The sequence below is a fragment of the Neltuma alba genome, unplaced genomic scaffold, assembly GCF_004799145.2.
Source record: "Neltuma alba isolate B1F8T4 unplaced genomic scaffold, ASM479914v2 tig00003390_pilon, whole genome shotgun sequence".
NCBI classification, from domain to species: Eukaryota; Viridiplantae; Streptophyta; class Magnoliopsida; order Fabales; family Fabaceae; genus Neltuma; species Neltuma alba.
In genome coordinates, this window is record NW_021633262.1 from 1 (window position 1) to 14,546 (window position 14,546).

The 14,546-nt window shown below is 35.7% G+C and overlaps 2 protein-coding genes and 1 pseudogene across 2 annotated transcripts; 2 read left to right on the forward strand and 1 right to left on the reverse strand.

Moving 5' to 3' along the window:
• Window positions 1-65: 65 nt before the first annotated feature.
• LOC114741392 (DEAD-box ATP-dependent RNA helicase 8-like) lies at window positions 66-3,148 on the forward strand (the record flags this gene model as incomplete). Its single annotated transcript, XM_028929646.1, is given in 7 exon segments — window positions 66-165; window positions 168-331; window positions 411-591; window positions 1,806-1,894; window positions 1,993-2,066; window positions 2,177-2,304; window positions 2,840-3,148. Coding segments are annotated over 6 exon segments (687 nt in total), but the record flags the coding sequence as incomplete, so codon positions are not given.
• Window positions 3,149-7,259: 4,111 nt separating this feature from the next.
• On the forward strand, window positions 7,260-9,439 carry LOC114741393 (transcription factor MYB41-like). The gene is made up of 3 exons (XM_028929647.1): window positions 7,260-7,437; window positions 7,847-7,976; window positions 8,682-9,439. The coding sequence occupies exons 1-3, from the start codon at window positions 7,302-7,304 to the stop codon at window positions 9,238-9,240; spliced, it is 825 nt and encodes a 274-aa protein (XP_028785480.1). The 5' UTR covers window positions 7,260-7,301; the 3' UTR covers window positions 9,241-9,439.
• Window positions 9,440-10,200: 761 nt separating this feature from the next.
• On the reverse strand, window positions 10,201-14,312 carry LOC114741395 (remorin-like; annotated as a pseudogene).
• Between the last annotated feature and the right edge of the window lie 234 nt (window positions 14,313-14,546).

The following is a 14,546-nucleotide window of genomic DNA, read 5'->3' on the forward strand; positions in this document are numbered from 1 at the left end:
CCATTTTCTGCCACATTTAAACACTCGTGTTTCTTTACAGTATCAGTTTATAGGATTTTTAATGCTTTTATGCATCTCAGGCTGATAAGCTCCTCTCCCCAGAGTTCCAGCCTTCAGTAGAGCAGTTGATTCATTTCCTGCCTACCAATCGTCAAATCTTGATGTTTCAGCCACTTTTCCTGTCACCATTAAGGACTTTAAAGATAGATATCTTCAAAAGCCTTACGTTATTAACCTTATGGACGAGTTGACTTTGAAAGGGATCACACAATTTTATGCATTTGTGGAGGAGAGACAGAAACTCCACTGCTTGAACACTCTCTTCTCGAAGGTTGGATTCATCTTTATCATGACACTTGTTATTACTTTTTCAGCTATGAATATAATGATGATATTGTCTTTTATTGCAGCTGCAAATAAACCAGTCAATTATTTTCTGCAATTCAGTGAACCGAGTTGAGCTCCTTGCCAAGAAAATTACAGAACTTGGGTATTCATGCTTCTATATTCATGCAAAGATGTTGCAGGATCATCGCAATAGAGTATTTCATGATTTCCGCAATGGTGCATGTAGGAATCTTGTTTGTACTGGTATGTTGCTGGAATTTATGTATTTCCTCTTCCTCTTGTACACGCATAGATGTGAATATGCTTCACAAGTTCTTTTGGAGTTGGTTGTAACGATAGTAACAATCAGGTAGTTTAAGCAAGTTCTGTAATATACTGGGTGGACTAAGATCTATAATCATAAAAAATAAAAATGGCATCCACTCGTCATTGGGTGGACTTGGATCTGTTATTGTAAAAAAAAAAAATGGTATCCATTCATCAATCATCTAGTGGGCATGATGTCCGTTATGTGTATTTTAATGTTATTCATAATCAGCATATTCTAAATCATGCCATTTAATTCTTCGTTTTCAAACTAAATTTGGAAAGAGATCTGCCAAATAATTGCTTTCTTGTTCAAATGGCCATATCTAGTAATTTTTCCACTTAATCATTATTTTTCATGTTGATGACTTTTTAGTCTGAGAAAAAGAAGTCGCTATCTAGTTTGGAAAATATGTTACAGAAATAAATACATGAATGTGTTCAGTAAATAATGTAAAACCTTATAGTACATATATCTGGAAATCTCAGCTGACAGATTGGGGAGAATGGGGTAGAGGGAGAAGCAATTTGAATTTTATTGGAGAAGTTAAAGACGATTATGGAGATTGGGATGATTATGGCCCTTTTAAAGGTAATGGGGTCAAAATTTCTGGTATTTGTGAAAGATGGCATTACATAAACCTGAAATAAAAGGGTAATGATGTATGGCCGTGCAGTCATTTCCAGCAGAGATTTGTTCCCCATCAATTGCTCCTGCATCATTTATGTTATGAGAAAAAGATATGCATACTTTTGACAGATTCACTGGATGGACACCCACTAACTTCACATTAGAAAGATATAACCTCTCTAATGTGCTCCTTTAGTCCATTTTCTCTTTCAATTGAGTATGTTTGAGCTAAGAGGTGGATGAAGTGCGTGGGTCGTGGGTTGTATGACTAGTTTACCTATGAAATGGTTTCTGGCCATCCTTGTCTCCTTTTAAGCGAGTATTTTGATCAAGTGATGATATTTTGGTTATATGCCAATCCTTTTTTAAAATGTTTGTGATGATTTGCTTTATTTACTTATTTATTTTGTTTCAATGTATGCCTTGAATTAGCACGTGCTTCATTGGTCCTGTGGTTGGATTTTTGTGATATGTAGCCCTAATATTTTTATGCTCCTATTTTCACTGGAAACAATGACAGATCTTTTTACTAGAGGAATAGACATTCAAGCTGTCAATGTTGTCATTAATTTTGATTTTCCAAAGAACTCAGAAACTTACCTGCACAGGGTATGTTTGATGTCTGTCCTCTACCCTGCCTACAACGTGTTTCCCTTGACGCCAACTCACAGTCCAAGCATTCTTATACATGTTATGCTTTCATGCAGGTTGGTCGATCAGGGAGGTTTGGTCACCTTGGTTTAGCTGTGAACTTGATTACTTATGAAGACCGCTTTAATTTGTATGTGATTTTGTGGTCCAAAAGGAAAAAAGTTCTGTTTGTAATTTGATATTTATGTGAGTTCAAAATACTTGGTTTAGCTTTATAATGTGTTTTCCATCTTTCTTCAGATATAGGATTGAACAAGAACTTGGCACTGAAATAAAGCAAATCCCACCTCACATTGATCAGGCAATTTATTGCCGGTGATTAGTGGTAAATTGCCGGGTTGCATTTGCATTTGTGGTGAGTGGCAATGGTGAGTGTCTGAGTTATGGGAACTGTTTTTTCTTCTGCATTTCTTGTGCGCAATTTGATTCTTGGTTGCTCAGGGTTTGAGTGGAAGGTGTGCAATTGAACCTGTTTTTTTTCATTTGTTCAACGTTGGTTGTTTACAACAACAACAATAATTTGAAGTCTTATCCCACTAATGTTGTTTGTTTAACTTTGGTTGTTTAGAATAATCAAAATGTTCTCATGAAAGATTTTGGTTTGTTGTGCTCTTTTTTCAATTAGATCCATATTTGGCGAAGGATAAATATTTATTTGACTGCTGTTCATTTATTTATTTTTATATCTTAGAACCTTTGTCAGGACTTATTATAGTGAAGAATACCGAGGAGCCTACGTGAAATGGCTTAGCTGGTTGTGTTTCATGGTTAATTCAGTCTTGAGATGAATTCTTTTTTTTTTTCTTAGGTTGTAGCTGATGCAATAATTTAATTCAATTTTGTGGCCACTATGAAGCTAGATTTATTGTGACAGACTGATGTGTATGTATCGCTTTGTTTCAGGGGAATGTGGCTGTTCTCAATGAAGCAGCTGCGTTTGTAGTTTAGCGTGAGAGGAGATCCAATATGATGATTTGGTTATTGTGGGGACGCTGTGGAATGATGCTTTATGGTTAATTTATGGTTGAGAGCCCCGAAACACCACTGGGACCCTCAGAAGTGGGGTGTTGAATTTTGATTGGCATGGCAGGATTGAAAGATGGGGGGGGGGGTCTATTGCATTTGTGGCTGTGTTTGCTGCTAACTTTTGTTTCTGTAGTCGTGATTTGTTATTGGATCTGTTTAGGGATGTGCCTTATCTCACTCGCATCCCATTAAGGGAGTGTTTGGATAAAAACAAAACCATGGTTTCAGAAGTGTTTTTATGGATTACGAAGTAAATATGTAGAGGAGGTTACCTCGTTTTGCGGAAAAGTGTTTCTGAAACCACGGTTTGGAGCACCCAAACAGAGCCTAATTAAAGTCTAACAATCCTCGTTTTTCTCCGTTCTGTAAATGCCACTCTGGTGTGTTATTTGTCGGGACGAGTTTTGGTTTTTTGTTTTTTAATTTGTCACTTGTGTCCTTTTCAATGTTTCATTTTCAGTTGTACCCCTCTTAATTACTACTTCAGTTCTTTTAATTGTCACTTGCAGAAGAGGATTTTGATCCTTTTTATTTGTCACTTATACTTTTTTTAATACTTCATTTTTAATTCTGCTCCTATTACTTAAGAGATACAGATATAAAGGTGAAGAGAGCGGAAATAGGTGAGAAAAAATATACTACTCCTCTGGTCTTAATATAAGACTCAATTATTGAGTTGGTTTTGATCCTAAATATAAGATCTATTTATCATATTTATCAATTTTCTTCAAATTACCCATATGGATACTCTCTCAACTATAATCAAATAGAAGTGATGATTATGGTGTTTTAGGAAAAACGTGTCACATTTTTTATAATTAATTAACTTTTTTAATTTAATCAAATTAGTTAAATGTGTCTTATATTAAGGACCGGAATGTTTAATAGGGTAAAAATGAAAGATTTTGTGTTGCATGCTTTTCTTAGTAAGTGGGAAATTACTATACGTGTCAATTAAAAAAAAGACCAAAGTGGTATGGTAAAGGTGAAGAGAGAGAAAATAGGTGAGAGAAAATATATTATTATTTAATGTTCTTTTTAATAAGGCCAAATGTTTAAAATTTTACTTATTTAATGCTTTGTGAGAAATTTCTTCAAGTGACAATTAAATCCTTTGCTTCGATGTTGTTCCTTATTCCTTGTTTTATTTTCAAAACTAGTGTTTCATAATTACTTTCTTTAACTGATCTTTAACTACTGCTTCAACATGTGACACGTTAATTAACTGAATTAATTAATGTGCAGCAAATACTATTGGTTGTGAAAAGGATGATCAAATTGGAAAGTATATGGGCAAACAAAAGAGAGAGTAATTAATTCAGGGCAAGCAAATTTTACAATTATTCAGAGGATGTAATTCTTTTGAAATTTGAATCAAATTTTAGAGTAAACTAATTGTATCAGTTTGAATAACCACATTATGAAAGGAGACGATAAGAAAAACAGAACACGCTGACACTGTTGAGCCGCTCGTCCTCACGTGGGAAACGCTCTTGCTTGCCTGCCTTCCCATAAATCATTCATGGCGTCTTTACTGAAATTAAGGTGAGGTTTTGAACTTATTACTCTTGTCTAAAATTCATAGAGTTTTTAGCTTTATCCTTATTAACTCATTTTATCTGAAGTTAAAAGGGCTACTTTCGGAAAACATAAATCGATATCAAATGAAGACAATATAAAAATGTAACAAGTACTGCATTTCATATGGTGCTTTCTCCCGTATTCTATGAAAAGGACAAGTATACTGGCATACATGACAACAAAAAATGGTTAGTTAATTTGAGTTTAACTAGATTTTTTCCCCAAAATTATCATTTTTATAAAATTAACTTGCGTAAAAATGCCATCTGACACTTGTTCCCCCCCCAAAAAAAACATTTTGTTCTTTTTAAAACTAATTCTTTAAATGATACTCTTCATATCTTATTTATAAAGCATTTCTAATATATTTTACACAAATAAAGAAAAATCTTAAAATGCACTTTACCCCTATTTAATATATACACCTTTAAAAAAAAGATAATTACCTATGTAATAATAAATAAAGGACAAAATAGTATATTTACGTTAAAAGTTTAATAAAATGACTTATAAATAAGATAAAAAATATTCTTTTTTTTTGTTTTATAAATAGGACCAAAGGAGTATGGTAGAGAAATGGGAAAACGAATAGGATAATAAATACTCCTCTGGTTTTATTTATAAGATAGAGATAAAAGATTTTTTTGGTCATATTTATAAGATATTGAGAGAAATTTTTTGTATGGGTGTACAATTTTGCCATTTATTTATTATTGTGTTGATTTTATTTACATGAGTTATAATATATATTAAATAAAGATAAAGTTAAAAAATTATTAAATTTTAAATGAAAGTTAAGTAAGTTTAAGGTTTTTTTTAATCTATATAAAACATACTGAAAGTGTCTTGTAAAGAGGAAAAGGAGAGTAGCTTGGGACGTATAAATGTTAGCTTATAAATAATAAATTTAAAAAATAAAAGGCCGGGGAGTGGGGGTGGAGGGATAAAAGACAAATGGATTATTGTCGGGGAAGGAAACCAGAGGCAGCAAAAGAAATAGTGACGGATGGTTTGACCGCATTTATAGGCAGCACATGACCCTCAGCTTTGACCATTCCTCACTCTCTTTCTTTTTCCCTTTCTCATCTCAAAATCACACTTCAAAAAATATATTCTTCTTCGGCTACTTAATTTACATTAATTAAAAATATTTAATAAAGTATTACGAAAGGAAAAAGAATTAAACTTTTATATTTGAAACTAAACTAACTTCTTAACTAATTTTTATATTTAAAGAATTAAAACTCAACTTAAAAGTTGAGAGATTAAGATCTGAGAACAAGTTCAGAGAATAAAAATTGTATGAAGCTGCAAAATTAATTACTCCTTCCTTATTACTAGTGAAAAGATTGTTTTAATTGTGAGATCAAAAAGGTTGAAGACGCATTAACTTTATTTGAAGATTAATTTTTTTAAAAAAATTTACTCACTAATTTCATGGAGAAGAAGTAAGGAGGAGTCACGTCCCAAAACATAAAAAAATGGCCAAAAAAAAACCTATTAGATTTTAAAAAGATAAATAGATTATACTGTCTAATTCTATAATAGTTTTGACAAGTCTGTCAAAATTACTTATTTATTATTTTAAAATTTAATAGGTATTTTTTAAATATTTTTTCAACCATAAAACCATAAAAGGGTCTTAAGCAATTATGAAAACCACGTGACAAATTTTTCCCCTAATATCTTATTTGGTAAACTGTGGTTAAAAAATTATTTCCAAGACCCGTGCTATCCAATAATACATTTGGGTTTTCTCATACAATCTCTCTTTTTTTTAAAAATTATTATTCCCTCTCATTTAATCACTTATTATTAATTGCTTATTAAAAATGTATTTTATACGTAATCATTATTTTAACTAATTTGTTTTCTTAAACTCTGATTTAGACATGATAAGAAGGTTGAGTGGAGGTAATAAAAGGAGGACATTGCATGAGAGTGTCCGTACCCTGCGACTGCATTAATATGATCGACGCCATTAATGATCTTCTTCTTTCCTTATCTGTGGGCGTGTTACTGTTGCTGCTTTTTTATCCTTCAGAGAATCCGCCATTAATGCCCTTTTCTCTTCTGAGAGATGAGCCTTTAATGCTGTCGCCATCACCAGCACTCTCCCTTCTTTCACTGTTGTGTGCTTCTCTCTATCTCTCTCTCTCTCACTGTTGAGCATTTATTGCTCATCCCAGCTGCAAACTTGCTGAAGAAACCTCCTTTCCTCACATCAATTATTTCTCCTTCCGCTCCGTCTTCGTCTCGCGCCCATCTCATATCCGTCGCCTCCATAATTACAGATTGAAAATTCATTTGTTTCTGTTTTTAAAATCATCTTCAATATGTGTATCAACGTCACCAATTCGTTCAGAAATGGTGTGGGTAAGATTTTCTACCATCACAAGTATTTATTACATATTTTGCTGCATGTATTTAATTTGTGGTAAAATCCTTTATCTAAAATAACCTTAAAAATCAGTAAAAGGTCTTGTCAACTTGTCCGACATTTAAATCGTTCTTTTGTCGTCTACAGATGCAACGATATTTATTGACTCCAAAATTTTCTCAGACCCATCCATCTGCCTGCAGGCTTCTCCATGATCGTACCATTTCCCAACATTTAAACCCTTCTCGCCCTCTCTCTCTCTCTCTCGCGTACGCACTTGGCCCTTTTACCTCTCTCTCCCCGCAAGTTTCCCCTGAGCTCATTTAATTCTTGAGCCCCAGCAAGTAGAATCTGGAGCCTCTTGATAGTCGATCAACGATGGGAAGAACACCCTGCTGCGACAAGAGGGGTTTGAAGAAAGGGCCCTGGACGACTGAAGAGGATGAGCTTCTTGTTGACTACATCAAGAAGAATGGTGGCCATGGAAGCTGGCGTTCTCTCCCTAAGTTGGCAGGTATTCATCTGTCTTGTTGTCCCTTCCGGCTTCTCCTATTCCTTGACTCCGAACAAACATGCTTTGGGTGGTAAAAGCCTTCGGTTTTAGATTTTCTGACTGTCAGTTAAACAGTGATGCTTGTTTCAAATGATTCTTAGCTTTGACAAGGCAAGAAACTACTTTGAAGTAGGAGTTCAACTTTTTGGGGTATGATGTTTTCGTGCTTGTATATAATTAATACAACCTTTATATCTCATTTATGGTCTTTTCTTGGTACGATCTGCACTTATTATCAGTTCGAATCCTGAGAACTCGATGCCTCCATTTTGATTTGGGAAGCACTGAATCTAAGACCATAAGTAGCAAGTAGTACTGAAAATGAAAAGGCTGTGATTGAATTGTTATAAAGGTTGTATGTGGTGCGCAGGTCTGCTTCGCTGTGGGAAGAGTTGCAGGCTAAGGTGGACGAACTATCTAAGGCCTGATATAAAACGTGGTCCGTTCAGTGTTGAGGAAGAGAAGCTTGTAATACAGCTTCACGGCATCCTTGGTAATAGGTACTACTTAATTTCCTGATACAATCATGCTGGTGTTATAACCAGCTAATGCGCGGTTTTAGATGAGACAGAGCTAGAAATGTTGTTTACGGCAAAAGAAAACTGGGAAATTGTGTTTACAATTTATAAATGAAAAATGATTTTATTACTTGACTACGTGTAGCTAGAAATTTTGAAATGAATGAACCAGCTGGAATTGAACTTGCCATAGCGAAGTTGTTTTGCAGAAAACTTGGTCTAATCATATCTAATTTGTTATTATTTTTAAAGTAGGAAATGATCAGTACATCTCCATCATTAACATGATGTCGTTTATGATGATCAATACTCAAGCTTCAAATTGTCTGTTTATTTTTTGTAATAATATTTTTGAAATAAGAACATGAGGATTATTTTTATGGTCAAAGATATTTTGTTTCTCCTCTCTGTTTAAAAATAAGGTAGCTATGTATGAAATGCTGTCTCTATTCCGAAAGTAACTAATGCCACTCTTGAGATATTATAGCCTTATAGGTTTACATGAAAGAAATTGCTCCTCCGGTCCTATATATAAAGTTCTTGTATTTAGGACCGGAAAAGTAGTATTAATCAAGTAGAAGCAGCCGTAGAATAACACGTAAAGACCTGATCTTGTGATACAGAAGCTGTTCAAATTAATACAGATTGAGATTGATTAAATAAAGAGATTATGGACAATGTTTGCAGGTGGGCGGCGATAGCGTCCCAGCTACCGGGAAGAACAGACAATGAGATAAAGAATCTGTGGAACACGCACTTGAAGAAGCGACTCTTGTGCATGGGTCTCGACCCTCTCACCCACAAGCCTCTTTCTTCTTCGTCTCCTCCTCCTCCTGATCCCAACAAGCCCGACGCCTCCGTCTCCACTCGCCACATGGCTCAGTGGGAGAGTGCCCGGCTCGAGGCGGAGGCTCGCCTCTCCAAGGAGACCTCTCTCTTCGCCAAACCCCCTGCCGACTCCGACTTCTTCCTCCGTCTCTGGAACTCCGAAGTGGGCGACGCCTTCCGCAACATGCACGCCGTCTCCTCTCCGGGATCGTCGTCTTCCACCAAGTGCACTGCTACCACGGCCTCTCTCTGCACGCAAGCTCCAACAGCAGGTGGTCTCATGGCCGCGTCTGACGACTCTTCCATCTCTAATGACTTGGAAGACTCCTCGGACACAGCGTTGCAGCTCTTGTTGGACTTTCCCATTTACAATGACATGAACTTCTTAGAAGCTAACTCTTTCATTTCTCCTCTTTAAGCAACTGCTACTGGTACATGGCTATCACGTTTGTTGTAATCCGCTTATATGCGCATTTTGGTTCAAGTATCTTGTACTATTTCTGTGAAAGGCATACATATATGTGTGTCAGGAGATCTTGTAGGATGATGGTTGCTGAATTTTGGTTTTCATTAGGCTTAATTATATATACATATGAAATACGTGTTACGTGTATCTGAAATGTTAATCTGCTTTGCTCAATTTCCTCCTATTTTTCACTCGTTTGTGAATTTGCGATCCACAATTCATGAATAAATGTTATCGTGCACCCGTTAAGGCCTTGGGCTGATGTATGAGTGCAAGGTAATAAAACCAAGCTTCTCTTGTAAATGGTGGCTACTCCTAATTAGCCATTTGCTATTGAAATTACAAATTTTGTACGTAAATTTTGGTGTAGAAAAATTTCATATTGATGGATGGATGGATGGATAGAGAGAGAGTGAGTTTAGCTAGGTTAGATTATGCCATGGGTACGAGTTCCCTGTGAGTTGAAAAAAATAACAGGAACAAGAATGAAAATCGTCTGGAGATGTTAACCCGTAGTGATATAATAGTACTGGGTCCCCCGCAAATTATAGAGCCCTTGCTGTGAAAGTTCCAAAATGGTAACCTGGAACAACCTGTGCTCTGTAAAGTTTAGAGACTTGAGTGCAAACTTTAAAGAAGTACTCGTGTAACCTGTAATGGCCTCATCATGTGTTCGGTTAACTATATATCACTAGGTTTAACCACGCGGATCATTCTGAAGCAAAACAATTTTCAAAAGGATTAAAAATGAGATCTGCGATACTTGAAAAGCGTATTTGAAAGATTGGAAAACCGTGTCGTCCTTTTAACAGAAGACATCCAAAGCGGATAAAACAGGAGACGAAAAAGACAAGAAAGGCAACCAGGCCATTATCTGATGAGTAGAAGATCCGTGTTGTGTAAAAATCCATCGAAGAACTCTATATGAGGGGGCCCGTCCAAACAAGAAACTCGTCATAGATTTGATTTTGTACTTTTGTTTTTGAGGTTTATTTTTTCTTACACACATAAAACAACTTCAAGAAAAAAGGCCCCAAAAACATATACACAAAATTTAAAATTAATATTCATTACTACAAAATATCAAACCACAGACAAAACCGAAAAGAAAGAAGGAATCAAAAGCATCCAAGGAGTTTCTTTGGAGTGGTTCCGGTTGCGCGGTACTTTGCAGCAAATTCCTCTGCTTTCAGAACTTCTTCGCCTCTCTTGGCTTCAACCACTGCCCTCTTCTCCTCTGCTTCCTTGTGAACTAACGCTATCTTGTTCTTCATTTTCTCCCCATATTCTGCTTTCTTTCTCTCCAGTTCTTCCTGTTCATGCACAATGTCATTTTCAATAAAAAACAAGGTTCTTATGCGCCTGTGTTTTATGGCCGCCCCGCGGGGGAACCAAAATGAAAACATTATTTGATCATGCAAAGGGCTGTGCTTCTCTGGGTGCTCCCATGAATCATACTACCATGTACCATGAAACTTAAAGGCCTACTCTTTCCACTAACAGTTCATCAGTATTTTGCCAACTTCCTGATTCTTTGATGCCATCTCAATGATTAATTGATGGAATATAATATTAATAAGGAATAATTGGAATCTACCCTAGTTCAGGAAGACTTATCGCTAATTTTATAATTATCTTTATTAAGATTTTAATTAGAATTTATATTATCTTTTTAGGTTTAGATTTATGAAATCATTTCTTATTCATTATAATTTCCTGTCTTTATAATTTCTTTTGCTTAAACATTAAGTGAGGTTTAGGTTGTTTAGAGCACTATAAATAGAACAAAAACTATTCTAATAGTATGCCTTCGATTACGAATTAAACAATATTGATATTTGAGTGCTTCCTCCTCCCTCAGTTTCTTCTCTCTCTCACATTTGTCTAGTTTTTCACTCCCTGCTTTTCTACCTCATTGCTATTCTCTCCTCTCCCCTTTTCACCCTGTTGTTCTACATCATTACTTCAATTTAAAAGAAAAAAAAAAAAGCTTTCAAGTGAAAGCTTACTTTAAGCTCTTAAATAATAATGAATCAATGAGCTATAGGGTAAGTATTACCTCAATTTTTTTCAGCTTAGCTTCGATTGCTGCTTTCTTGCTATTTTCCCATGCAGCAACAGTAGAGAGCTTCTTTTGGGCCCTGTTAACATATCATAGTATTTCCTTTTAACGCAGTTACGAAGACAGAGCAAGAGCAAGATTATAGAACAAAACTAGCGAAGAATATGAGAAATCTGCAGAAGGACCATTCCTGACATGTTTGCAGGGAATTTCACACCGGGAGAATCACTATAAGGTCTCAAAAAGAAATATATTCACTAAAAAGTCCTACAACAATTGAGTAGCTTGTAATGACAAGTTCAAGTGTAGGAAATGACAATAAGTTTCGATTGCTCACTTGTCATTAGGACTTTTTAGTAATTATTTTTTTTTTGAGACCTCATTATAATTATCCCTTTCATATTTGCCATTTGAAGAATCAGATTTGAGTCTTGTTAGACAGTAGCAAAATAAACAAGTATTGGCATTTCTGTTTCAGCTTCTAGATCAAAGAGAAAATAGGTTCATATCAAACACAGCACAAGAGAACTGAAGAAAGTCTTACTTGTTCTCTGCTTTGGTTTTCTCACTTTCTTCCCATGCCTTGATGTAGGACAACCTTTTCTCTTTCCCCACTTCTGCCAGAGCAATATCTGTACAACATATAGAAAGTACATAAGCTTCTTGCTAAAGAAAATATATGCGTACCACTGAGAACGACAAGCAAACAAATAACTTTAACTCTTTAAGCAGGATATTTAGAATGAAGCATTATACACGCATTTTATAGGTCATTGCTAATAGTTCATCAAAATAACGTCATATGAAAGTTTTTTCCCCCCAAAAGAGTCTATGATCAGCTAATCTATTATAAATTATGTCAAATGCTATGTTTTCATTGAATAACCTGATAACAGAAGGCTTTGAAAATTGCAGGTAAGTTATAGTCCGATTAAAAGGAGGTTTCAAATGTAAGTTAGCACTATGACGAAGGGAGAGATAAGTATATGTGATACAAAAATCCATGTATGAGTTTGCTTTGGGCCCAGAGACTAGAAAACGTAGAAACTACACTACATGGCTTTCAAATTAATTCGTTCAAGAAGTCACATTTTTTCCCTTTTGTCAAAGAAGTTCCCACAGTATGTGGAAAAACTGCATGATCATGAGTTGGAATATTAACAAGGATCAATCCCAGAAAGTAAAAGACAATGTAATAAACTGAAAAACTAAAAAAGTTAAAAGCTAACCCCTGTCAATGGATCCTCCTTGCTTCTTTTCAGGTTCTGGGGCCTCTGTGTGTAAAATGCATCGAAGAGAGAAGCATGAATATGATATTACATCTCAAATAAGAACTCTTACAAGTTAAATTATAGCTGTCCTTTACAAGTCCAACCAAATAAAGTGTAACAATTCAGCAAAGACAGGAAAGAAAACAGTATTTTTATGGAAAGATGATGAAATGTAGTTGTTTAATCCCTAGAATTTTTTTTTTTCCCATTATGTTTCACTGCGCTTTTTTTTTTTTTATAACTATCTGGGATATAATCCAATAAATCTAGTAAGCATTCAAATAATGAATGAATTGGCCGTATCAAAATTATATTATACATCACAAACTAGAGAGTGGAGACTAGATTTAAATTGGAAAACTTAAATAAGCAAAAAAAAAAAAAAATCCAGAGCCCATAACCATTATATTTAAATTGGAAAACTTAAATCAATTAACCATGAAATAACTAACATGCCCTCATATTTAATACATCAGTTAAAAAGAAATAAAATAATGTGGAATATCGAAGAATACTCTAGCTGTGATATAGGCACAGCTGCCAATATGAGGAGGAAAGAAGCGCACAAGGAAATAAAATAATCTTAAAGAACAAGGCAAATATAGAATCGAATAATTAAGATGAGCACAATCCAGTTGGCAATGAATTGAAGACATAATCAGCCAACCAAAGAAAAAGTTTAGAACTTTTCCCGCAAATTAAAGCAGCATTAGACAGAGTGGAAAAGGAACTCCTCAACATGGGGAACAAAATTAATTTTTGAGGTCCCATCTTGGGCTTAATGTAAATTTCTTTGTTGGAAAGGAGAAAGATTGCCTCTTTGATTAGAAAGCAGGCCACACTACACAGTAAAAATATTTAGAATATAAATGTAAAAGGATAAAATATGAAGGTCTATAATTGATGGCTATCCAGAAAATGATAATAAGCATACAAATCTAATAGCGATGTGGTACTCAGAACGATGATATATCAGAGCTGTGAAGGTCAGCCTCAGGGGAGATAGGCCAAGCGAGAAAGTGAATAATTGAAATCGATTTAGAAAATGACAAAGTCTCACCGATTCATCCAATCCATAAAATGAAATACGAGAACAAACTTATAAAAAGGCCGTTTTCTTCTTCTTCTTCTTCTTCTTTTTTTTAAAATCTCCGATGAAATAGAGAAGGAAAAGGGGGGGGGGGGAAATCATGGACATGGAGACATATATTTGGAGCAGTGATTGAACCGGGGAGTTGGACTTGTAGGAGTGTTACATGGTTTTTGCTTCTCTTGTCGGAGAAGCAAAAGCAGGATGCTCAACAGCATGAGCATGAGCATGAGCAAAAGAACAGTACACAGTCAAGGATCAAACTAAGTTGGAATTTGACAGGAAGTCATTAATATTGATCCGAGAAAGGAAAATAATGGAAAGTGAGAAGCAACAAGAAAGAAGGAAGCTGGAAAATGATAGAAGAAAACTTACTTTCAACAAGAGCAAGAGCTTGGGTGTCAGGCGGTGGAGGCAGGGGCTTGGTATCAGGGGCGTCGTGGGGCGGCGGAACCTCAGCGAGAGGGGGGTCGAGGGCTTGGAATCGAGGGGAGCGGAGGCAGGGTCGGGCTTAGTTTGGAGGTCGGCCATGGACGCGAAGTGAAGAGAGCAGAGAGAAACAAGGTGGTGTGGAGGAACAGGATGGGGAGTGAGGAGTGGCAACGCTGAGGTGGGGAAGGCGGGGGTGGGCCTCTTATACAGCTAAGCACCTTTATGTTACTCACCCCGTCCTCGTAGCGTTGATTCCGTGTGAGCACTGTGCTTTTGATTTTCCAACTCATTCATATCATATCACAACCCAACGCTCTTTCTTCTCTCTTTTCTATTCATTGATTAAATTTAAAATTGAAACAGTGTCTGTCTACAATTATACTGCCCAAAGGAGGAATTGAAT

Excerpts from the sequence above, each read along its gene's own strand:
- LOC114741393 (XM_028929647.1), top strand. The coding sequence starts at position 7,302 with ATGGGAAGAACACCCTGCTGCGACAAGAGGGGTTTGAAGAAAGGGCCC. Across the intron at positions 7,438-7,846 it reads TTCTCTCCCTAAGTTGGCAG|GTCTGCTTCGCTGTGGGAAG; the intron begins GTATTCATCTGT and ends TGTGGTGCGCAG. Across the intron at positions 7,977-8,681 it reads CACGGCATCCTTGGTAATAG|GTGGGCGGCGATAGCGTCCC; the intron begins GTACTACTTAAT and ends CAATGTTTGCAG.